At 60.8% G+C, this 21296-nt stretch overlaps 2 protein-coding genes across 2 annotated transcripts in view; one reads left to right on the top strand and one right to left on the bottom strand.

Annotated features, from left to right (window-relative positions):
* The first annotated feature begins 200 nt into the window (after window positions 1-200).
* HJURP (Holliday junction recognition protein) lies at window positions 201-10112 on the top strand. Its single transcript, XM_055120540.1, has 9 exons — window positions 201-304; window positions 944-1010; window positions 1944-1996; window positions 3753-3825; window positions 4462-4511; window positions 5383-5475; window positions 6442-6520; window positions 7460-8832; window positions 9853-10112. The coding sequence occupies exons 1-9, from the start codon at window positions 209-211 to the stop codon at window positions 9916-9918; spliced, it is 1950 nt and encodes a 649-aa protein (XP_054976515.1). The 5' UTR covers window positions 201-208; the 3' UTR covers window positions 9919-10112.
* Window positions 10113-11987: 1875 nt separating this feature from the next.
* The window catches only part of MROH2A (maestro heat like repeat family member 2A), a 46791-nt gene continuing 37482 nt past the window's right edge, over window positions 11988-21296 (bottom strand). The window contains exons 32-43 of the mRNA XM_055121286.1: window positions 21048-21241; window positions 20486-20623; window positions 20071-20185; window positions 19287-19433; window positions 18793-18975; window positions 17573-17728; window positions 16334-16465; window positions 15102-15204; window positions 14850-14915; window positions 14390-14519; window positions 14271-14291; window positions 11988-12301 (exon numbers count right to left, since the gene is read on the bottom strand). Coding sequence (XP_054977261.1) covers window positions 14398-14519; window positions 14850-14915; window positions 15102-15204; window positions 16334-16465; window positions 17573-17728; window positions 18793-18975; window positions 19287-19433; window positions 20071-20185; window positions 20486-20623; window positions 21048-21241 — 1356 coding nt within the window. The 3' untranslated portion in view covers window positions 11988-12301; window positions 14271-14291; window positions 14390-14397. The remainder of the gene's footprint in view (window positions 12302-14270; window positions 14292-14389; window positions 14520-14849; window positions 14916-15101; window positions 15205-16333; window positions 16466-17572; window positions 17729-18792; window positions 18976-19286; window positions 19434-20070; window positions 20186-20485; window positions 20624-21047; window positions 21242-21296) is intronic.

Below are 21296 nucleotides of genomic sequence, written 5' to 3'. Positions count from 1 at the left end.
TCTCCCGGGGTTCACAACCAGAGCGGCGAGCGGGGCGGGGCGGGGCCGAAAATGCGGGTGCGGATTGGCCGGGCGGCCTATTTAAAAGACCCAATCAGCGGCCGGCTCTCCGCTCCAGCCAATGGGAAGCCCGAGGGGGAGGGCGGAAGGGCGCCGCCTCGCCGTTTGAACCGGACGCGCGGCCGGAAGTGGCGCTGTGAGGCTCGCCATGGCGGCCCGCGGATGCGACGCGGAGCTGCTGCTGCTCCATCTCCGGGACAGCCGGTGCCGCTTCCAGAAGCGCATGCAGAGGCTGATCGCGAAGGTGCGGGCCGGCGGGGGCCGGCGCCGGGCGGCGGCACCTGATGGCCTGACGGGGCTGACGGGACCCGACGGGACCTGACGGGGCAGATGGGGCTGGAGGGACCCTAAGGGGGCTGACGGGACCTGATGGGGCTAACAGGGCTGACTGGGCCTGACGGGGCAGACGGGACCTGACGACGCTGACGGGGCTGACGGTCCTGACGGGGCTAACTGGGCTGACTGGGCCAGGGCTGACGGGGCTGACGGGACCTGACGGGGCCTGATGGGGCCTGACGGCGCTGACGGGGCTGACGGGACTGACAACTTGACGGGGCTAACTGGGCCTGACGGGACAGACGGGACCTGGCGGGGCCTGACGGGGCCTGACGGGATCCGGGGCTAACTGGGCTGACCGGGCCTGACGGGGCTGACGGGACTGATGGAACCTGACGAAACCTGACAGGGCTAACTGGGCTGACCAGGCCTAACTGGGCTGACCAGGCCTGACGGGGCTGACGGGACCTGATGGGACCTGACGCGGGGCCTGACGGGGCCTGACGGGGCTGACTGACGGGACCTGACGGGATACGACGGGATCAGACGGGCCTGACGGGGCCGACGCGACCTGACACCGCCTGACGGGCGCCCACCTCTCCCGCAGTATGACCGGCCCTACGAGGACTCCCCGCTGGTGCAGATGTCCACGCTGACCTACGAGACATCTCAGGGTACGGAGCACCCCCACTTTCCAGCTGCAGTTCTGGGGGGCTGGGGGGGGTCGCATCCGAGGGCCCCTCCCGGGATTCCGCAGAGCTGGTGGGTCTCTGCTGCAAACCAACCGGAGTAAAAGCCCCGAACCCCAACAGAATTGCCTCCCTGAACACCGATGGCGAAGATGCCCCCCCCGAAGGGGCAGGGGGCGCCCACCTGACCACGTGACCCCCAGCGGTGTGGGTCCGGGTTTGGGTGTGAAGCGCAATAGCAGCAGTGCTGGCTCCCCGGTGTCCGTGTGGAAGGGCATGGGAGCACCTGCTGGACTTGGGGTGCTGACCCGGAGGGGAGTGGGCCAGAGGAGGCTGTTCCCTTATTATACGTCCTGCTGCTAAAGCGAGTGTCAGACCCCCGGGCCAGAGCCAAGGCACGGCAGGCAGGGCACGCAGCTAGCTGCCCTGGGTTACATGCCCGGCACCCCGTGTGGGTCCTTAGCACCACTGGGGGTGATCCCTAAGTGTGTCCCCGACTCCGAAAAGAAGTTTCAGATCCCATTTGCTGGGCCAGCAAGGTTCCTGAGATCTGTGCCTTAAAGGAAGCCAAGTTGTTGTTTCAGACACACACACACACACACACACCACCCCGCCCCGCCCCCCGCAAATATTCGTGGAGGCTACACACACCCCCCTGCAAACGTCTCTCTACGCCTTTTGGCACTGGTGCTTGCCACGCAGGCTGCCTCCCACTGACTAGGAAAGATTTTCATTGGTGGCAGCTTCATGGTTCATGATCTCATCTTGATTTTTTTTTTCAATCCTCCTGCCACACAAGAATAAAATGCAGACCATCAGTGTGTGTCCTGGCCCTGCTCTGCCCCTGCCAGCGACTCTAGCATGCAGGCTAAGTGGGAAGTCAGGGTACACAGCGCCCTTTCTCTCTCTTCCCTGAAGGTTTGAGAATTTGGGGTGGAAAACTAGTGGACAGGAGCAGAGAACAGTGCGAGGTAGGTACAGGGGGATTTTAGGGCCTGGCACCTCTGTGCAGGGGTGTCATGCAGGGAGGGGTGCCTGGCTGGAGACCCCTGAGCGCTGGTCCTGGCTTTCTCCGCTTGGCTAGTGCGTCTGCCTGTTCTTGAGGCCTTCCTGGCTACTGCTTCTTCCTTCTTTGCTTGTTACGTGTAAGGAGCACGGGTTGATGTACCTGCTGTTTCTGTCCCCTGCATGACCTCGGCCATCTGGCCTGCGGCTCCAGCCCTTGGGCCCACCCGGGCGTTCAGCCTCCACAGTTTGGAAGGGACCAGTAGTCCTTCCAGAAAGACCCGTCCTGGGGCAGGAGCAAGAGTGGGGAGGGGGCTTCTCTCATGTGACTGGCACCAGGTTTGATCCCCAGCACCCGATATGGTCCCCTGAGCCTACCAGGAGGAACCCCTGAGCATAGCTTTTTGCTCCCCCTCAAGAAAGACACACCCCATCCGGGTCACCGCAGGAAAGAGATGCTCCTTTTCCTCTTCCGGAGGTAGAAGGGGGCTGGCAGGGAATACCCCTGTGTGTTGCCCACCTTCCAGCACCCAGGCCCGGGGCCCGAGTGACATCCACCCTGCGAGGGGAGGACCCCACCCATATGGGCACTGGGGAATCTAGGGTGGGAGCTTGTGGGCGCCTCTGACTCCGTGTGGTCCTTCCATGTAGGGTCACGGGGAGACGGGCAGCACATCTGGGCTCAGGTTTCTTCCTTGAGCCCAGGTGTGAATGTGTTAGTGGTGGGGGTGTTGGAAGCGCCCGGCTCTGTCTTCTGTGGCAGAGCTGGGCACTGGGGATTGTACCAGGTCTGACCTCCCTGCAAGTGGCAGTGAGCAGCTGTACCCAGATGGTTGGACACACCCTGTCCCCTCTGTCATCCCCCCGCCCCCATCCTTGAAGCTGGTAGGGTCGTGCCCTTTGTGGGCCCCAGGGCTATGGGTATTGGATATAAGAATTGGCCAAATTCCCCAGCCCAAGATTGTCCCAAGCAACCCCATTGTTACACACACACACACACACACCCCAGTGCAGCCCCTGAAACTCCTCACACACCCTACTATTGTCATCCCAGGCGGTCTAGGGGCAAGGAGGAAGCAACCCTGAGGTTAGAGGGAGTTCCACAGTGATTATGAGCCCCCAACTCTGAGCCTTAGAGATGTAGCCTCAGGGTGCGTTCTCAAGGCTGAGCCCCTCCATGATCTCACTCTGCAAAGATGCAATGGGGGTCCCCCCCAACCCCAATCACAAAGCTGGTCTGATTCTTGACTTCCTGCTTGGCATTCCCAGAGCCTGTGGGCAGCCTTGGGATTAGGCCTGCGACCTACGGTGCAGGTGGTTTCATGTTGCCGCGAAGCTTGGAAAAGATCATGGCCCTCGTGGCATCCTGCTGAGCATGTGGAGGGGCCACAGAGACAGTACGGGGGCCTTGGAGGCGCTTGGGTTGGCCCCCTGAGCACAGAGCCAGGCGTGAGCCCTACACATGCCTGGGTGTGGCCCTAGAGCTATAAAATACCAAGTAACACGTGGACTGAGACCCAGGCCCTGCACAGTACCCCCCAGCCTCTTCCTGCTCTCATTCTGCCTGGTGCTCCAGCTGGTGCTCTATACCCGAGTGTGTGGCGTGTGGGTTGGGCGTGGTCTGGGGAGCCCTGTCCTCATGTGTCGGGGGAGGAACATGGGCTTGTTCCTTCACCGCTGAACTGTCGTCACTGAAACAAGCCTGTGTTTCTGGACTTGGAGGACTCGCCCCAGAAGGTGGAGGGCAGGAGCGATGGCCAGGGGGGAGCTGCAGCCACCAGTCCGGTGGGAGCCGGTGAGTGCCCCTCATCCCTGACCTGTGCTCGGGTCTTGGGGCTGCTGACACAGCCTCAGAGATGTGTGCTTACCATTGGTCTAGATTTAACTCCACTGCTGCGCACCCGAGGGTTTCCTGGCCCTTGGGATGACGGGAAATAACTTCCAGTGGGACAGCCCCGGGGCCCGGCAACTTCTCAGTTAAAATTGGGCTGGAGCAATAGTACAGTTCAGTCTCAGGGGGAACTTTAAATAAGGTTTAAGGTTTAAAGACTCAGCTAGGACCAAACACGATGGCTGCTCAGTACCTCTCTTACAAACCACAACACCCCAAAGGAGAGAGGGAGCAAAAGGGAATGCCCCACCTCTGTGGCGGGTGGAGGGGACAGGGGGGATGGTGGGAGGGATGGGTACTCGATCATTGTATGACTGAAACGCAAGCATGAAAGTCTGTAAGCCTGTAACTGTACCTCACGGTGATTCACTAATTAAAAAAAAAATAAATTAAAAAAAATTTTAAAAATAAGTAAAGGCTCAGCTAGGGTCAGAGGTCAAGAAAGTGCCCACCGTCCCTCAAGATTCTCACAGAGGGGGCAAGCGGGTGAGGGGGAGCTGCAACCACAGGGGTCCAGCTTCACGGGGTCTTTGCTTGCAGAGGCTGAGAGTGGCAATGCAGAGTCCACGCATCACCAGGAAGAACTGACAGTAAGTCCCACCTTTATGTGCCCACCTGTACCACCCTGGGAGCCCTCCAAGGCTTGCTCTTTGGCAGCCAAGCTGCCCCCACCCACCAGGCCGCCCCTTCCTCCCAGTTAGATTTGCAGGATGTCCGTGCATATGTGGTGACTGCACTCAGAACCGATGCAAACTACGCTCCTTCTGCCTAAACCCCAGTTGTGAATTTGGGTGCCCAGTTTCTCCGCTCTTTCCCGCAGAGACCACCAGCGTGGGGGTCACTGTCCAGAAGTACTTCCGGTCAACTTGCAGGTCACATGGTCTGGTTCTGCTCCCCATATGCACCCAGCCCCCAGAACAGACTGTCCTTCTGTGGAGTCTTCCCACTAGGTGGGAAGAGAGTGAGCTGCTGGGGTCTCCTGGGGGGATGACAGAGTGTGGGTGGGTCCCCTAAACCTACTCTGCAGAGCCGGCCTATCAACCAGGTCAGGAGTCGGGGGGCAGTGTTGGGGAGCAGTTGCCTTGAGGGAGAAATACGGGGGCATGGCTAATCGTGTGTGTCCCCTGCCCCTCAGCCCTTGTGTGCAGGGCAGAAACCCTAGTCCAGCTGTCTGGTCCCCACTCACGCACGGCCACTGTGTCTGGTCAGATGCACGGGGATGAGGGCCCTGCGGGGGGCGCTGAGGATGCTCCCTCTGCAGCCAGGCTGTTCCCGCCCCGGGCGCTGTTTCTGGGCTTCTGTTCTGTCCTCTTGTTCTTGTGGATTGTTAGCACTGGGGGAATGCCCCAACGTCAGATTTGGGGGCGGTGCGTCATCAGATGCCTGAGGGAGGGCGGCTTGACTGGACGTTTGCCAACCCAGCGGCAGGGGTGCCAAGATCTGGAACCTTCCCTCTCGCAGCTGGCAGTGCCCCAGAGCCCTCTGAAGAATGAGCTCAGGAGGAAGTACCTGGCACAGGTGGAGCTGCTGCTACAGGACCAGGGACATGCCCAGGTGACTGGACTGCGCTTCCCGAGGAGCCGAGGGGGACACCGCTCACTCTGTGCTCTGGGCCGGGGTTTCAGCTGCATGCTAAAGGCGGGAGTAGCGTGTTGTATCCCCCCAAACCTCCACTCCCCTGGGGCGCGGGGCAGCGTGTGCCCGAGCCTGTGCTCGGGTGAGGGGGAGCGATAGCCGTGACCCTGCAGGTGAGGTATGGCTGCACACAGCCAGTCTTGAGAGCTTTGCCTCCAAACAGGTGGGAAGCTCGGGGTGGGCGTTCTGCCCGCTGATTCCCAGTGAGGGGTGCACCTCGCACTGCAGGAAGCACCCCGAGGGGTGGTGCCCATCCTCTGGGCCACTGCAGTTCGGGGGAGATGGAGGTGTCTCAGGCAAGGGACCTTGGCCCACCACTCACCAGACCCCGCTTGCTCGCTGTCGCGTGGACTGAGCACTGGGAGTCTGCTGACCCCTCTGTGCCCAGCGACTGGGCCCAGCTCAGCAGGAACTGACACACTGGCTCCCACTGCCCAGCCCGGTAGCTTATCTGGGGAGACTGGGGGTGTAGGCCGCCCCAAGAGCCCTAGAGGAACCCTAGCTTCTGGTCTAGCGCACAGTTCCATGTCGTCCTCCCCCAGCCCCCATGTCTGCGGGTGCTCAAACACAGCCTCCCCAGCTTACCTGGGGCAATGACGGCATGTTGCCCCCTCGGAAACGGGAAGGTTGGCCCCTGTAATGGTGGGTTCTGACTTGTTCTTGGGGACGATTCAGTGGGGTTTGCTGGAATCAAGTGACTGTTGGGTTGTTGGTCTCAATAAAGGTTCAGCCACTGTCTTGGGAGCTGCCGCTGCTGGGCTCAGGCACGCAGTGTGGGGGAAGGGGTACCCACACCCTCTGGAGCCAGTTTGAGGGGAAACCAGCCTGGGGGCTCAGTCCGGCTGCTCACACTCCATGGTCATCAATCACTTGCTTTGATTTCAGGGCACTGATTGTGGAAAGGACAAAGACATCCAGGGGACATGGGACCCCGTGTTGTTCTCGCTCATCAGGCCACCTCAGGGTGAGTGACGAACAGGGCTTGGTGTGAACTGTGTCCTGGTGGCCTCCCTGTGACGGCTCCCCCATTCCTCACCCCGTCCATGATCTCCCCACACCCACCTCTTAGATCTACATCTCTCACTGTTCTCAGTCAGCCCGTTTCAGCTTTGTAATCCGCCCGTGCCACCTCCCTGCCAGGGTCCCATTAATGCTGGACAAGTCGCCTCCTGGGCTGGGGCCCCTGAGCACCCTGCCTCAGCCTCGGCCTCAGGTGTCTCGGCTGTTGCCAGTTTGGTTACTTTTCCCCTTTCCTTGTGGGGCTTTTGGAATGTGTGTTATTTATTTGCTTATTGGAAAAAATAGTTTTATTTAAGAAACACGAAAGAGCCGACCCTGCGATGTGAAAGGGAGGACTGTCTCGGCCTCGTGAGGGCGGGTGATCCAGAGCCTTGCTTGTTTGGGGTTTGGTCATTCCCAGAGTGCTGGGACTTGAACCCAGGTTGGCCGTGTGCAGAGCCCTGTGCTCTCTCCCTGGTTCTGTGTTTATGGGCTAGTTTATGGTAGTTCCGGTCATTGCTGGATGAGGTGCCCTTCCTCTCTCAGGAGCCGGGGAGAAGTCACCTGCTGGTGTATGAGGCCTGAGGGGGGCAGTCAGAAAGAGGGGAGAGAGAAAGCAGGAGAGTTGAGAGACTGGGGGGATGCATGAGATGAGCTCATCTAGGTGGTCTGAGCGTTCCTCTTTGGGCTCCTGTTTGTAAGACCTTTGGGGCCAGAGAGACAGGAGCTAACCTGCCTTGCTTGGGGCTGACCCCAGTTCAGTTCCTGCGTCTTGCATGTGGTCCCTGAGCACCGCCAGCTGTGGCCCAAGCCCGCCCACCCTCCACCCCACACCCGAAAGTGTGTGTTATGATGGGCCCTGGGCTGGTTCTGGCTGGTGAGGTCTGTGTGTGTGTCTCTGCAGGAAACCACAGCAGCGGCTCTAACAATCGCCCCGGAGCCTTGGTCACGCTGCCCTGCGCCGCCACAGAGTGCCAACCCTCTCCTCCGGGCCTGGCTGACCCGGCCTCCGTGCCCAGAGGTCTGTCCTTCCAGGAGGCCTCGGGTGGCAGCTTCTTGAGCAGCCAGTCCCTGGAGGACATCGACCTGTGCGAGGTGACCATCAGTGACCTGTACGTGGGCATGCTGCACTCCATGAGCCAGCTGCTGAGCAACCGGCCAGCCTGTGTCATCTCCACCAAGACGTCCATCCTGCAGAACTGGAGGCCTCGGTGGAGGGCCAGGGTCAGGGCCAGGATGAACCGGACTTACTGCCGGGGCAGACGAGCCTTGGTGCCAAGTCCCCCCGACACCTGTGGGCCTGCCTCGGAGCCTGGGCGGGACATCCCGAAAGACCCCGAAAATCTGCAGCAGGCCCTCAGGCCCTGGACAAGGTTCCAAGTGGAGAAAGAGCTCCTGGCAGTGAGCCCGGGCCCGGGTGCAGACTGGCAGGGACATGAGGGCACTCCGCCCAAGCGCGCCCCATTGACCTGCACAGGAACCAGCTCGGGGTGTGGCTTGGACCAGGAAAACCAGTTGCTGAAATTAAAGTGGCTGATTTCTCCCCTGAAATTGATTACGAAGCTGCAGGTGCTGCCCGGGCGGACAGGCACTCAGTACCAGGAGATCAGAACCAGGTTTGCAGAGCTGCACCAGGAACACTGCCCAAGTCCCCGGATGCCGCCCAGCCCTGCTGCCCTGCCAGGCTCTCTGGTCATCTCCCAGAGGCCGGCCACTGCTTTCAGGGACGCCCAGGCCAGGAGGCTCAGGGAGGCTTTCAAAGATACTGTCACAGGCTCCGTGGGGGCTGCCCGCTGCCTGCTCCCGGCGCCCCCCTCTCCTTCCCATGGCCCCCTACATCCTGGGCCACTGAGCCCCGGTCGCTTGCAGTCCCTGGGACCCAGCCCCCGAGCCTCTCGGATGTCTGCATTGCCCAGTCCAGCACACTCTTCCCCACATGCCGCTCGCTACCGGGAAATCAAAGAAACCTTCGACAGACTCCACCGGGAGTTGTGCGGCAAGGCCCCGGCACAGGCGGCCGTGGGACCTCACTCTCCTCGGGACGCTTCTGGGAAAGGAGGTCCCCCAAAGTCATCCTCACCCTGTCTCCGCCACACAGTCTCAGCAGAGGCTCAGCTGTCTGCACCGTGCGTGCACAGGGCCAGGGAGGGCGCCGAGTTCCCGGTGAAGAGGCGCCGCTTGTCAGCACCCGTGCTGTGCAAGCCCGGGGACTCCTCGAGGCCGGTGAAGGAGGCGGAGTTGCATCAGCCTGATGACAATGACATGGACGAGCGGAAGGTGCATCTGGGGGGTGGTTGAGGGGTGTGACTGGGAATTGTGGGTTTGTCCTGCGCACGTGGTGTGTCCAGGCACGGCAACGCTCCTGTTTTCACCACAGTCAGGCAGTGACACTCCCCACGGGGGCCAGAGTCCTGGGCCGCGCCCGCCTTCCCAATTCAGACACTGCTCTCAGCTCTTCGAGGGCTGCCAGCCCAGCTCAAAGTCAGCCTCGGCCAGGTGCTCGGGGGTCATGTAGGTGGGAGGTAAGCAGTGCCCGCCTGCCTCATTTGTCTTGGCTGTCCCCTGTGATTGTGTCCCAGGGAGCGCGTACATAGTGTAGAGCTCCCGGTACTAGAAACCCCCATCCTGTCCTGTGAGCAGGCTGCCTCCTAATCTGTCGTGTACAGGATGACGGCAAAGCTTTGAATCCTTTCCTCCCCGGAGGGAGGAACATTTCCCCTTCTCTGGCTCTTAGCCAGAACCCTGGCCCCCTCCACCCCCAACCAAGGACACACTTGGCCTTCTGGGATAGAGCCACAGTCTGTAGCCCAGCCTCGAGCTCACATGTCTGAGTCACCAGAACCTCCCATGGACACCCCAGGTGACCTTCAGTCTCAGCCTGCACAGTCCTCCTGGCCCTCCTGTAATAACAGGGTCCTCGGGCCACACGCAGGAACACAGGTCACAGCCCACAGGCACCCTGACTGGCCGGGCTGCACTGTGCCTTCCTGGGCACACCTCCTCCTGAGTCCGTATCTGCGTGTCTGCCCTGCGGCAGGTCCCAGGTCCCTTGATGAATCAGACTCACTGGTGAGGGCCAGAAGGCCCATGGTTGGCCACCCTGTGGGTTGTGGAATTGTTTTTCCAATCTTCGGGGTCCTCGTGGAGTGTGCTGACATGTCCCACCCTGGACCCCAGGGCACTCGTAAGGAATTCCCTGAGTGAATTCCCAGAAGTATGTCTGAATTCAAAGGCATTTGGCCTTGGGCGTTGTAGTGGAGTTATACTGAAATCATTCTCTTTGGTTTTTTCTTCTAGAGGAAAGAGCAACGTGTGTTTCAAGATGGAAGAGTGGTTTTATGTTGGAAAGAAATGTCAAGCTGAAAAACTGGCAGCAAAAATAAGATACTTTGCAGTATTAGCCCTTTCCTCCCTTGCTCTATGTTTATGTAATTTTTAAATCACCAAGCATGTTTGAGAACTTGTCTTCAGTTCTCTGCACTCAAGGCACATGCCTGTTAAAATGGGTTCCATCATGTTGCCTCTGAGTTCTCAGTGTTCATGCTACTGGAATAAAGTTTTTCAATCAAAATTTTTAATACTGATTCTTCATATGACTTATGTTTCCTTTTTGAAATACAAACATATGCAGAGAATCTTATATATTTACTATGGAACCAAATTTTAAATTCTGGATACAAGTACCTTTGAAGGAAGAAGTGTTTTAGTCCCTTAAATTTAGATCTATGGTCCTAGGGTCTCTCCCAGGGGTATTAAATTCATAATAAACGTAAACCCTCGTTAAGAAGTAATTCTACGGGAGCCAGAAATGTGCAGAGTGGTGCTGGCCTGGCACAGGGCCTACCCCAGGTTCAATCCCTGATTCCATATATGATCTCCGGAGCTCAGAGCCAGGAGTACGTACTGAGCACCACTGAATAAGTGGTGAGTACTTTTGAACCACTGTTCAAAAGCCAAGCGCCCTAGACAGGTCAAGAGATTTGCTTTCCCTCGCAGTGGCTGGCCAGGTCCCTGCATCCTTCCAGAACTTTCCCCGTCTGCAGCACCCCAAGAAGAACACTCCTCTTCCCTGGATTATACCGTCATTTGCCTCATCCTCCATGCAATACACAACAAACCCGCACTGTGGCCTCGCCCGCCAAGGCAAGCCCAGGAAAAGTGGGGGACTCCAGCTGGGGAAGTTTTGTCTCAGGAAGGATGGCAAGATGGGAGGGAGCGGCCTGACCATAGCTCAGAGCCATCGTGTACCCAGGGCCAGGCCTCTGTGACAGCAGGAGAGTCTCCTTTCCTGTCACTGCCTCTGGTGGTACTGTTGGGGGGCCATGGGGAGGGACACTGGGTGACCTCAGCCAATCAGATCTAGTGGGTTGAGAGGTAATGGGAGTGGCTGGGGGCAGAGGGAGCACAGGGCAGTCTGACCCCTCACCTGGGTCCAAACAGCAGCTTTTCTCACCCGCTCACAGCCACAGAACAAAGGAACCAAGAGCATCCGACAGCAAGAATGTGGATCAGACTATAGACCAGAGGCCTCAGAGTACCAGGTACTGCAGGCCTCTTGACTTCAAGATCGCTGGATACTGTGGGCAGCCTTAATCAGGGACAGTCCTGCAGAGGACACAGGACTCAGGACCCAAGACGGACAGGAGGGGAGCATCACAGTCTGCCTTCCACCTACAGGTCCCAATTCTGCCACCCTCGTGGAATAAAGACAATGTGCACAAACTCGAGCTTTTTCATTTGCTGTATTACTCACTGGGTATGTCCTGGATGTCCAAGTCTCTGAACCAACCTACTTTCGCGTAAGTCGCGAGTAACTGATGCCAGCAGGGAGCAGAGATACAGGCGGGCTAGCAGAGGAACCCCGTGGCCCTGAGGTTTGGGACTAACATAATAGAGCCAAGAGGATGTGAAAAGCCCAAACCCCAAGACTCATCCCCTGTGGAGAAGACGGGGTGGGAGGGCAGAGAGTGGGGGGAGGTGGGGGGAGGACAGACTCCCTCTCCCCGGAGGTGATTGTCTATACTAAACAGACAAGACTGGATGATTCAGCCAAACAGGGAGAGAAGGCTGGACCGGCCCCAGGAAGAGGATAAACCGTCAGGGACGAAGGTTCTGTCAAGGAGAAGGAAGACCAGTGGGAGAGATAAGACAACGGGAAGAGCATTTGCCTTGCATGCAGCCAACCCAGGCTTGATCCCCTGGCACTCCATAGGGTCCCCCAAGCCCGCCAGAAGTGACTCCTGAGCACAGAGCCAGGAGTAAACCCTGAGCACTGCCAGTGTGACCCCCAAACAAAAAATAGAACCTGCAAGAGTTTGACTAAGTCCTTCTCTCTGACAACATGCCCACAGCCACTCTCAGCTGCACAGGGGCCCAAGCCCAGCCGTTTGCGAAAGCAGCTGCAGCAAAGCAAGTCGGCCTTGCTCCGTTTCTGGGGTCACCTGCATCCACTTGGGGTGTACCGTTCTCCACGGGGCTTCTCTGGAGACGCTTGTGTTCTCGGCTCCATGCGTTTCTCACCCTCCCCTCTGAGTAAGATTTCTGGGCTTCACTCTTGAGGTCCTCCTGAAGTTCCTTCCCGGGAGAGCAGACAGTCACACACAGGAATGGTCCGGAACCCTCTGGGCTTGGAGCTGCGGCTGACCACGTGGTATCTTCCTTTCAGCGTCTCTCTTGTTTGCTGCTTCCTGGAACTCGGCCAAGGGGCCGTCCCGTGCCTGCGTGCCTGCTTGCAAACCCGTCACTGCTGCATGGAGGGGGTTGAAGATTGAGGTAGTCTAGCAAAAGCCCCCGAAAAAGATGTCCCCATTGTAAAGGCCTGGCAGGTCGAGATGTTCCTGGCTCAGACAAGTGGCTGTGCCCAGGAGGCTCGATTGCTCCGTTCTGCCACCACTGTTCTAGAACTGGCCTGGGCACGCCTTCTGTATCAAAACGGCCCACCAAGACAGACATTCCTGTACCCTTGCTTCCTTAATTCTTACAGCCCACCACACTACTCCCTCCCGGGATAGGCTAAAATAATTCTACTATCTTAATGTGACTGGCTTGGAGCATTTCATAGTACATCCAAATTACTATGTGTATGTCTGATCCTTTTTTAGGGGGTTGGCTTAGAATTTTGACTTGTTGCTGTTTGTTTGTTTGTTTGTTTGTTTGAGGGCCACACCCAGCTGTACTCGGGGCTTACTCCTGCCTCTGCACTCAGAGATCACTCCTGGCAGCCTTGGGGGACCCCTATGTGGTGCCAGGAACCAAACGTGGGTCAGCCACATGCACACAAGGCAAGTGCCCTACCCGCTGTGCTATTGCTGAGCTAGGATGTTTTTGATGGGTTATGAACAATTTACTTTTTCCCCCAAACTGGGTCCATGTCTACTGCTTGCCCCCTCCCAGGACAAACTATTCTGAAGAAGACAGTAGTTCCCACCCGCAGACACCCAGATCAAATGTGCCCCCTCAGAATGCCAGAGGGGTCTCTCTCTGGAAGCTCCACGGGGTCCATCTCACCAGTGGAGACTCTAAATAAACTGACTTTGTTCTACCTAAACTGACTCACTCCTGGCAATTTCTTTTTTCTTTTTTTTTTTTTTTTTTTTTTGCGTCACACCTGGCGATGCACAGGGGTTACTCCTGGCTCTGCACTCAGGAATTTCCCCTGGCCTTGCTCAGGGGACCATATGGGACGTTGGGATTTGAACCCGAGTCGGCCGCGTGCAAGGCAAATGCCCTACCCGCTGTGCTATCGCTCCAGCCCCCTGGCAATTTCTTTTACCACCCCACGGCGTGGACCCAGCGGCGTCTGGGCTGAAGCACTGCCTTGGACCCTCCGTTGGTGACGGACACGCTCTGGGAAAGCGTGTCTGGACGTGGGCACCCCCCTTCCCGGCATCGTCACCACAAGCACAAACTTCCTGGTGACTCGGAGAGGCCGGACCAGCAGCAGCACTGGGAGGCGCGAGGCAGAGTCACCGAGCACGCTAGTGCTTAAGCCAAGTCCAGCAGAGCGAGGCAGTCCAGCCCGGGCCCCGCATCAGGTCTCTCTCGCCCCCTGTGCAACAATCCGAGGAGATCCCCCGGCCCCTGCACTCCCCCCAACCCTGCGCTATCGGAATCTCACCCGCCAAGTACTGGCCAGGGTGTTACCATGGCAACTGGCAGTAGCCAAAGAGTGCCAGCCTTAGACACCAAGGAACCTCCCTGCCCTCTTAGATGAACAAGGGGGGTGTCAGGGACTGGGGATGCTGGACGCAGGGAAGACGACAGGACAGGTGCTGTGCCCCCACCCCCTGAGCCCCCAGTACTTTTTCACTGGGATGCAGAGATCGCTTCTCCTTGGCCCAAAACCTCGTCACTTCATGCGCACTGGGGGTCCATGGCACAGTCTACAGACGCCCCAGCGCCTCCTCTGAGAGGGAGACATCGGACTAAGGCCCCTCCTTCCCCAAGCCCCACCCACCGCCCTGACTGTCTCCTGCCTCTGCCTCCTGATTCCTTTGAACAGTGGGTGGTGACCGGGCAGAGGCGAGGCTGGGTGGGTAGCCCGGGAGGTGCGAGGCCCTCGCCGTTTGGACAGCGCCGAAATGCACGTGGAGAGTCACAAAGGGGGGTACCCTGACACCCACACACCTGGGAACAGCTGGAATCTTGTGGTAGCCCCAGCAGAAGCGCCCTCCGCCCTCCCCTTCTAGAAGACTCTAGATGTCTCCATATCCCACCTCCAGGCAGGAGGCGAGTGGCTTGGGAGGAAAGGAAGGACACCGTGACCTCAGATCACTGCTTTTTTTTACAAAACCACTGCACACAGCCCCCATGGTGCTCCAGCGGGGGTGCTCACTGGGCTCCCTAGGAAGCGTGTTCAGGCGAGGCCAGAAGGCAGTGCTGGCTGCAGGCATCCAGGATTTTGAGCGTCTCCAGCGCTGCCCTGTGCACCCCGGGATCCGAGTCCAGCTGCAGCTCCTGCAGAGCTGGGCGGGAGGAAAGAGGGGACGTGGGCCGTGTCCTCGCCGCGCCGGCGGGACCCGAGGAAGGCGCGCGGGGACTCAGGGGCACACACGGGCTGCAGGCACACAGCTTGCATGCCTGGGGCTCCGATCACTCCAGCAGGGACAGAAGAGAGCCCCGCCCCCGCCCCCACGGCCTTCCAACCCCAGATGGAAGCAGGGCAGTTTTGTGGAAGGGGCTCAGTGAAGGCCGCCTGCCAGAGCTGTCCTCCTTGGGGGACCCCCGTGCCCTGCCTGCACCCCACCCCAACACGCTCGGCTCGGCGGGCAGCTTCTCCCGGGGTGATGACTCACAGTTGCGCAGAGCTGGGAAGTCGAGCTGCCTCAGGTACTGCACGGACATCTGCTTCATGATGATTCCTGCGGCAACAGGTGATGCCAGGAGGCTGAGTGCCACGGTCCCCGCTCCCAGTCGGCCCAGAGACGGGCCCCAGCCCCGGGGCGGCACTACAGGCCATCTGCACTCTCGCCCCTGCTCCATCGGCTGCCCCCTACGTTGCAGGCTCTGGCATCTCCACCCCCCCGCCCCCGCCCGCTGCTCCTCACCCGCCAGGCTGCACGCGGCGATTCTGATCCTGGCCAGGCTGCTCTGCACGTAGCTCATCGTCTCCAGCAGGAAGCCGTAGAGAACGGCAGGTTTCTTCTGCATCTGCAAGACACAGTGGCACGCAGGGCCTGGGAGAAGGGCAGGGAGCAAGAAGGGGATGCTCACAGGGCAACTTGTCATCTGTCTGCTGTGCGGGGCCACTGCACAGAGAGGCCCGGGGGCAGACAGGGCCCGTCACGCCGCCTGCCCCACTGCCCGGGGCCTGATCTGGGAGGGGAGGGTGGGTCACACAGGCCCACGAACTGTCTGCTGCTGGTCCCCTAAGTGTGACCTGCCCCTTAGGTTGAGTTTTGCTTTTGCATCACACCAGGATGTGCTCCGGGCTTACTCTTGGCGCTGTGCTCAGGATCACTCCTGGCACGGCTCAGGGACCCCGTGGGGTGCAGAGACAAATGGGGCTTGGCCGGGTACAAGTCAAATGCTTGAGCCCCTGTGCTCTCCGAGCCCTGTTCCTTGGATTTCAAAGTATCAGACCCCGCAATCAAATGGAAACGACCACACGAGTAATTCTGATCTTCATTATACAAAGAAATGACAGGGATTCAGATCTCACGCATTAAAAACAATCTTCTTCTGGTTTGGGGGTCACAGCCAGTGGTGCTTGCAGGCTACTTGCTCCCAGCTTTGTGCTCAGGGACACATGTGGTCTGAGTGATTAAATCCGGGTCTCCCTCAGTAAAGGCCTGGGGCAGCCTGCTGAGCTTTCTCCAGTCCCTAAATAAAATCTGTTTTGTTTGGGGGCCACACTCAGCTCAGGGCTTGCTCCTAGCTCTGTGCTCACAGATAATCCCTGGTGGTGCTGGCGGTGGAGGGTGGAGAGTGGTACCAAGGACTGGAGTTAGCGTGGAAGACAAATGTGCTTTGACCCCACTACTCTCTCTGGCTCAATAAAATCTAGCCCTGGGACCACATGGCTATAGAGCCAAGCGTCACTCCGGAGCTCAGAGCCCGGAAGAGCCCCGAGCCCCGTGGGCGGGGCCCTCCCCAATCCCTTCTGGTTTCTCCTTTTCATGAACTCGGCTACAGAAATGTAAGCTGGGGAGGGGGGCAGGCGGGCGGCCTGCTGCCCCCTGGGACAGTGTAGCCTTGGCCTTCTCTGGAAGGTGCCCCCTGAGGGTCCGAGCAATCAGGGGTGGGATGCGGCCAGCGCCCCCGGCCGCCGTGTGCTCACCATCACGGAGCACAGAGTGTTCTGGAAGGCCGTCATCTGGTCGACCACGCTGGCGGAGCTCGAGCCCGCGGGATGCTCCAGCGCCTTCCAGCCCCAGAAACGCACACACTGGGACAGGGTGCAGCTGCAGGCCTGGGCACAGGGCACAGGAGGGACAGGCCTCAGGAGCAGGGCCGGGGACCCCGGGAGATGCCCGAGAGTCTCTGGAAGGCAGCAGGCGGGCTCCAGGGGGGCGACAGCACCAGCGCCCGCTAGCTGGCGCACTGGAGCTTGCTGAGAAATCATTCACACGGTCACAGCCACAGACACCCCTCACGGCAGCACCCCGGGCTCGGGCTCTGGCTGCCGAGGGGCTGGGTCGCAGTGGGGACACTCCGACAGGCTGGGGGCCAGAGAGAAGTGGCTCACCCCTCCCTCTGCGCCCGGGGCCCTCTCTGGCAGCGGGGGTCCCTTACTGGAGACAGCGGGGGGTCTTGCCTGCAGCTGCCTCACACTCAGTCGGGAGAGGTGACAAGGGGTGGGCACAGGTGCTACTGGGAGCCCCGGGCGGAGCTGGGCAGGGAGAGGAACCTGAGCCCGCAGGAGGGAGGTGTGGCCCCCCTGCCCCCGTCACCTGCCTGCAGATGCCACAGCCCTCCCAGCCTGGGGAACTGTTGGCCTCACCCCCAAGCAGCTCAGCAGGAGGGTTTGGGGTCACCTCGAGGTGTGGGGCCGCAGAGGTCAGCGCTAAGGCCAGTGGTATCTGGGGGCCACCCCTGGCAGTGCTCTGGGTGTCCTATGTGCAGGGCCCGTGCTCAGCCTGTGAACCTTCTCCCCCGGGGCGAGGGGTTTCCCCCTGGTTTTTGGTGGGGGACATGCCCTGCGAGGCTCAGCCTGGATACGTGGGAACTCAGAGATGGGGCAGGTGGGCAGTGGGGTCAGGGGTCCACAGAGCCACACCCAGCTGGGCTGGGGGTCAGCAGGCACCAGGGGTCAAACGTGCGTGGCAGGCTCCGGTTTGCTGACGGGAGCCATCGCCCCAGCCCCCTCAGGGGACTCTTGGACTGACTAGTCAAAACGCCCCCAAGGGCTGGGGGGTCCCAGAATAGGGGCCCAGGGAGAGTGGCCGGCCTCTGGGGTCCTCCGAGCTGGTCTGTCTCAGCCTGAGTAGAGGACTCGGAATTGGGGGGCTGGGTCACGCAGACGGTTGGGGGGGAGGGGGGCTGCTGGGAAGACACCTGCCTTCCTGCAGGGCCTCACCTGAGCCACCTCAGCACAGGGGTCCTGGCAGTGAAGCAGGAGGGGGACCCAGGCCTTCTTCACCTCCTCCTTGAACAGGCGCCTCCGGGGCAGTCTCACCACCGCGGCCAGCTTCCCGAAGAGGACGAAGGCCTTGAGCCGCAGCTGCTCACTCTCCTGGACCCAGAGGACAGGTCAGCCCCGCGCCGGGCAGCCCCTCGCACCCGCCACGGAGCCTTCCTCCTCCTCCAGGGAGCACGGGACCGGGCGGGATCCTCGTACGTGTGGCCTTGCACATGTGAACCCCACACACGCGTCCACCCAGAACGTCACAGGAGCCCCCAGGCACTCATGGCTGCAGGGAATTCTAAGGTGGGGGTGTGGGCGTTTCCGGGCCGGAGAGATGGTTCAATGGGCGGACCACAGCTTCACAGGCAGGAGGCCAGGTTCAGTCCCCAACATCAGATGGTCCCATGCACCACTGGGAGCACCCCCTTAGCACTAAGCTGGGAGCAGCCCCCAGCACTGCTGGGTGTGACCCAAAAGCCAATAAAAACAGAAAAAAAATCAAAGGGAAGAGGGCTCTAAGGGGCTTAGTGATGTGTGTTAATATTTGTAGTTATGAAAAAAAAGGTAAAGGTGGAGAGAGCCAGAGTGCTAGTACAGGGGGCAGGGGGCTTCCCTGGATGGCGGCTGATCCGGGCTGGACCCCTGGTACCACATATGGTCCCCACGCCCCCCCAGGAGTGAGCCCTGAACTCAGAGCCAGGAGGAAGCTCTGAGCTCAGCCAGCTGCGTCCCCAAACCAAGCCAACAAAACCACAGCATCCAAGAGATAGCGCAGCGGGTAAGGGGCTGGCCTCGAAGGCTGCTGACCTGTGTCGGATTTCCAGGACCCCATGGGGTCCCCCAAGCAGTGACCTTGGAGCACAGAGCCAGGAGTAAGATCTGGCACAGCCGGGTGTGGCCCCACACAAAAGCAACAGCAGAATAAAAGTAACCCACCCCAAAACCTTAACTGCAGAAAACCTAACAACGAAATAAAAAATAAAACAAACAAAGGAAAAGCTAGCAAGAACAGAAGGAGCCTGTGGCCGAGACCCCACGGTGAGCGCATGCTCCCTCCTGTCCCACCCGCCCCAACCTTTCCTCCCGTGGGGGGCGGATGCTGCCGCTCCCTTGAGCAGCGTTTGGGGAGCCCTGAGGGGGCCAAGCCTGAAAGGGGACCCCAGGGCTCTCACGTTGTCGAAGAAGGCCCTGCAGTGCTCTGAGATGGCCCCGAAGAAGGTGCCCAGGTCTCCCTCGCGGAGCTGCTCCAGGAGCTTGGCCAGGGCGTCCATGGCCTCAGACGTGATGCTGGCGCTGGCCCGCTCCTGCAGGCCGCTCAGACACTTCTCCAGCAGGAGCTTCCGGTACTGCCGCACCTGCCGGCACCCGCGCCAGAGCCCCCGTGACCCCTGCCCACCCGCACCCACCTCAGAGGCCCCCTGACCCCCAACGGGCAGCACCTACCATCAGTGACCCCCTGACCCCCACCTGCCAGCACCCCCCGCCAGTGACCCCCTGACCCCCACCTGCCAGCACCCACAGTTCCCCCCTGACCCCCCCTAAGCACTCCCTGTGCCTCCCACCCACCAGCACCCGCCGTGAGCACCCCCCACTGCCCCCACCCGCACCCACACCTCCTCGCACAGCCCCATTTCCCGCTCCCCCCAGCGTCTGGGGCTGCCGGGACCTTCTTGGGGGCGCCCAGGGCCATGTTGCCGAGGGCGCGCAGGGAGAGCACCCGCAGGACGCCGTCCTCCTGCTCCGCGCCCCTCTCCAGCGCCCGCACCGTGGGCCTGAGCAGCTTCTCCTGGCACAGGACCGGCTCGCACATGAACTGCAAAAGGGACAGTGACCCCCCACCCCTTCTCTTACCAACCCAGCCCTTCTCTCAGCGCCCAGACAGGGTGCCTGGCGCTCTGCAGCGCCCAGAGGGGTAGACCACGGCCCCCCGCCCCACTGCAAGTCACTGCAGGTCCTCGGGACCTCAGTTTCCTCATCTGGGAAGGGGGCTGAGGTGGGGACTAGACCAGGAAAGGTGGGGTGTGACCTGTGCTTGTCACTGGGGTCTGGGCTACGGGGATGGGGGAGTGCTGCCACTGCAGCCCAGGAGTGCATTTCTCTCTCCTGGGACCTGTGTGTGTGTGTGTGTGTGTGTGTGTGTGTGTGTGCGCGCGCGCGCGCGCGCACTCATGCATGCATTTGCACACAAGTGCCTTAATTATTTGGGGGGTGGCTCTCCCCCCAGAGCCCCCTTGGGAACTCCCGCAGCAGCTGGACCCAGGTGAGCAGTGCCGGTGTCCCCCTGCAGGCGCCAGGCGGTGGCTGGCTCTCACCACGCCCCACACCTGTGGCTGCCACACACCCACACTCAGGCTGTGTCTCTGCCACTGCTCCCAGGCCCCGGCAGAAGCCCTTGGGGATGACCTCGTCCCCCAGAGGAGGCCCCTGTCCCCACGCCCGCTCAGCCTCACCTCCACGCACACGGCCGTGCTGCTGATGCGACAGCTCCGCTCCTCCGAGTCCATGCCCCTGAGCACCAGCTCCGACAGCCGCACCTGGTAACCCTCCATGTCACGCAAGCACAGCCTACAGGGGCGGCACCCGGCCAGGCGGGCGTGGGGACAGCTCAGCTCCTGCCACGGCTGCCCCGGGGGTCCGACTCCTGATATCGATGCCTCCCCGGAGCCCGCCCAGTGGCCTCTGGAACCCTCCCATCACCTTCTCCTTAAGGTCCCGCCCTGCCTGGGACCTTTCCTCCCGGTCCTGCACCCGACGCCCATCCCAGCCCTGGGGCAGCCCCCCCTGCCCCGCCCCGCGGTGGCAGTGAGGCATTCAGGTGCCCTTAGTGGGAGGGCGTGCACCTGCAGGGTGCACCTGGGCGCCCACCTGGCCAGCAGGCCCACTCCTTGCAGGAAGGTGGCGCTGTTCTCCAGCAGGGCCCACACGCCCCCTTCCTCCAGGCGCTGGGCCAGCGGCTCGTCCCCCGCTCTCCTGAACAAAAGCCGCATGGACTTGGTGGTGACCCTGTGAGGAGGCGAGCCCGTCGGGCGGCAGCTCCCACCGCGGGCGGCCGCGGCGCCCCTGACGGGTGACCTGAGCACAGGTCGGGGCTGGAGGGGCTCAGGGACGCTCCCCAGAGGGGGTCTGCACATCCTCACCACCACTCCATGCAGTGGAGATAAGATCAGCTTCCCGTAATTTCTCACCAGGAAGAGGAGGAGGCAGCCCCTGGGAGGAGTGGGGGGTCCCATGAGGGTCCCAGGAGGCCAGGGTCAAGCTTTTGAGAGCAGTCCAAGGCAAGACCACGCCCAGTTCCTGAGACCACGCCCAACCCAAGCCACACCCACCCACGACCACACCCACCAGTGGCCACGCCCATGCGAGGCCACGCCCAGCGGGAGATGATCCCGGAGACCCCGCCCAGCCCGGCCGCGCCCGCGGAGGGCACCTCTGCAGGTTGACGTCTTCGGGCAGGGTCCCCGAGTGCACTATCCTCCAGGTCTTCAGCACAGGCGACAGGGCCTCGGGCCCGTGGCTGACGCTGAGCTGCAGCAGGAGAGTGTAGACGAGGTCTGGGAAGAGGTCCGGCAGCTTTTCGTCCTGGTCCAGCCTCTCGATGAGAAAGTGGATGGTGCAGAGGGTCTGCCGAGGGAAGGGCCGGGGGCGTCAGGCCACCCACGCTGACACCGAGGCCCCA

This window comes from Sorex araneus, chromosome X (assembly GCF_027595985.1).
Source record: "Sorex araneus isolate mSorAra2 chromosome X, mSorAra2.pri, whole genome shotgun sequence".
In the NCBI taxonomy this organism is placed as follows: Eukaryota; Metazoa; Chordata; class Mammalia; order Eulipotyphla; family Soricidae; genus Sorex; species Sorex araneus.
This window is presented reverse-complemented; position numbering and strand designations above follow the sequence as displayed.

Bases quoted from the DNA above. Each gene is read 5' to 3' on its own strand.
- HJURP (XM_055120540.1), top strand. From the start codon at position 209: ATGGCGGCCCGCGGATGCGACGCGGAGCTGCTGCTGCTCCATCTCCGG. The intron at 1,011-1,943 runs GTACGGAGCACC...TCTTCCCTGAAG, and splicing joins GACCTACGAGACATCTCAGG to GTTTGAGAATTTGGGGTGGA. The intron at 1,997-3,752 runs GTAGGTACAGGG...CTGGACTTGGAG, and splicing joins GGAGCAGAGAACAGTGCGAG to GACTCGCCCCAGAAGGTGGA.